This window comes from Terrapene carolina, unplaced genomic scaffold (assembly GCF_002925995.2).
Source record: "Terrapene carolina triunguis isolate 2854851 unplaced genomic scaffold, T_m_triunguis-2.0 Scaffold4008, whole genome shotgun sequence".
Classification (NCBI taxonomy): domain Eukaryota; kingdom Metazoa; phylum Chordata; order Testudines; family Emydidae; genus Terrapene; species Terrapene triunguis.
This window is the reverse complement of record NW_020668359.1, coordinates 1-1,961: the sequence shown is the minus strand read 5'-3', so window position 1 is coordinate 1,961 and position 1,961 is coordinate 1. Positions and strand designations below refer to the sequence as shown.

Below are 1,961 nucleotides of genomic sequence, written 5' to 3'. Positions count from 1 at the left end.
GTGTTTATTAAAGCTTTGCTGGGGCTTATGAGGGAGACACAGGCGGGGGGCCCAGTAGAGAATCGGGGAATAGAATGCTGCTGTCCTGACTCCATTTATTACTAACTAGGGGGTAGCAATGACAGTCCCATCAACGCAGGGGCCATGGGGCTGTGCAAAGAGCAAACAAAAAGACTAGACCCCACTCCCTGTCCAGAGCCAGGGAGAGAACCCAGCTGTCCTATTAACCCCCCCCCTCGTTCTAACCACTAGACCCCACTGCCCTCCCCGGGACAGAACCCAGGCATCCCCACCCCCTGCTCTAACTCGGCACAGCAGAGTTCACTCAGTATTTGTTTGCTGTGGCCCAGGCCAGCGTCTCTTTATTTCCCCGTTACGTGACCTGCCCTGCTCCGCAGGGCTTTTAAGCCTGAAAGATTACGGCAGGAGTTTTACCCACCCTGGGAAACCTTCTCCCAGCCGGCTGGGGGCTCCCCACCCTGTCCCTGCTTAGCTGTCGGTCCCGCAGCACAGGGGACTGGTGTACAAGGGGTTAACCCTCCAGTCCACAGGGAAGGGCCGCACCCCTCCTGGTTTAACCCTTTGAGGGCTGGAGCGAGGGGCCTGGTCAGTTTCAGGAGGGTTCAGTCAAAATCAGCGCAGGCCCCGGGGCTGGAGAACTTGGGGTAATGGAGGAGCTTGTCCCGGGGCCGGGGCAGGGGCCAGCTGGAGCTAAGTACGGCATCCTGGTCGCAGGGGAACTCGTCCTCTTCTTTGAGCTGGAGGGGGGGAGAAAGGGGTCAGACCCACAGGCCCATCCAGCCCAGCACCTGCCCCAAGCCATGGGCCCATCTAGCCTGGTATCCTGCCCCTCACCCAAATCAGCCCCATGTAGCTACCCCCCAGGAACAAGGGGAGTGGCCGGTACCTGTGCAGGGAAGTCATCCATGGGGAGGAGGGCAGGGGCCAGCCGCCTGCCCCTCTGCTCCTTGTCCTCACGCCCGTGCCGGCGACGCTTCTTTCCAGTGGGGGTTTCCGCCTGGGATGGGCTCTTGGGCTCTGGGCCAGCCGGTGGGGGGCCAGGGAAGCGCCGGGGGGTCTCCTTCTCTGGAGGCTCGTTCTCAGTATTTCCTGGGGTGGGGGCTTCTGTGCTGGGGCTGCCTTCATCCTGGGGAGGGGGGACAGAGCCATTCAGCGGGCACCCGCCCCGGGCTCTCCGGAGCCGAACAGGGCCACAGTAAAAGGCCGGCTTCTCTTGACAGCTCCAAAACAGAATCTGCCCCACTCCAGGGAAGGACCCCCTAGTGGGGAGAGGGGCTCCTACCTCTAGGACAATGGTGAGCTGGCTCTGTCTATAGTCATCCCCGTAGGAATCCAGGACCCTCATAAGGAATCTATAGGGGGGACAAAGAGCAAGACATGCTGACATCAGGGCCCCGTCGCACTGGGCGCTGCCCAGATCCAGAATCACTGAGATCGGGGGCGCCGAGCGCGGCCGAGACCCAGAGTTGCCGAGATCGGGGCCCCGTCGGGCCAGGCGCTGCTGAGACCCAGAGTCGCTGAGATCGGGGCCCCGTCAGGCTGGGCGCTGCCCAGACACAGAGTCACTGAGATTGGGGCCCCCGTCGCGCCGGGCGCTGCCCAGACACAGAATCACTGAGATTGGGGCCCGGTCGGGCCAGGTGCTGCCCAGACACAATGTCAGTGAGATCAGAGCCCCATCGGGCTGGGTGCTCCCTGGACACTGAGTTGCTGAGGCTGTCACGCTGGGCCCTGCCCCCGTCCCCGAGCTCTCACCTCCTCTCCTGCTTGAGCCGCCGCGTGATCTTCTGCACATGGTGGAGTCGGTTCAACACCCTCTCGTTGACCTGGAGCCGGGGACGCAGACACATCAGGCCGGTAACTCACCCAGGCCGGAGCCTTCTCCCGCAGCACCCCCCACCTCTGCCCAAGCCCCCTCGTCCAAGGGGTCACCCCTTGCG

At 63.1% G+C, this 1,961-nt stretch overlaps 1 protein-coding gene across 1 annotated transcript; it reads right to left on the bottom strand.

Moving 5' to 3' along the window:
- Positions 1 to 249: 249 nt before the first annotated feature.
- On the bottom strand, positions 250 to 1,903 carry LOC112123730 (TCF3 fusion partner). The gene is made up of 4 exons (XM_026661437.1): positions 1,777 to 1,903; positions 1,304 to 1,373; positions 908 to 1,147; positions 250 to 758 (listed from the first exon to the last, which is right to left on the bottom strand). The coding sequence occupies exons 1-4, from the start codon at positions 1,869 to 1,871 to the stop codon at positions 624 to 626; spliced, it is 540 nt and encodes a 179-aa protein (XP_026517222.1). The 5' UTR covers positions 1,872 to 1,903; the 3' UTR covers positions 250 to 623.
- Positions 1,904 to 1,961: the final 58 nt, after the last annotated feature.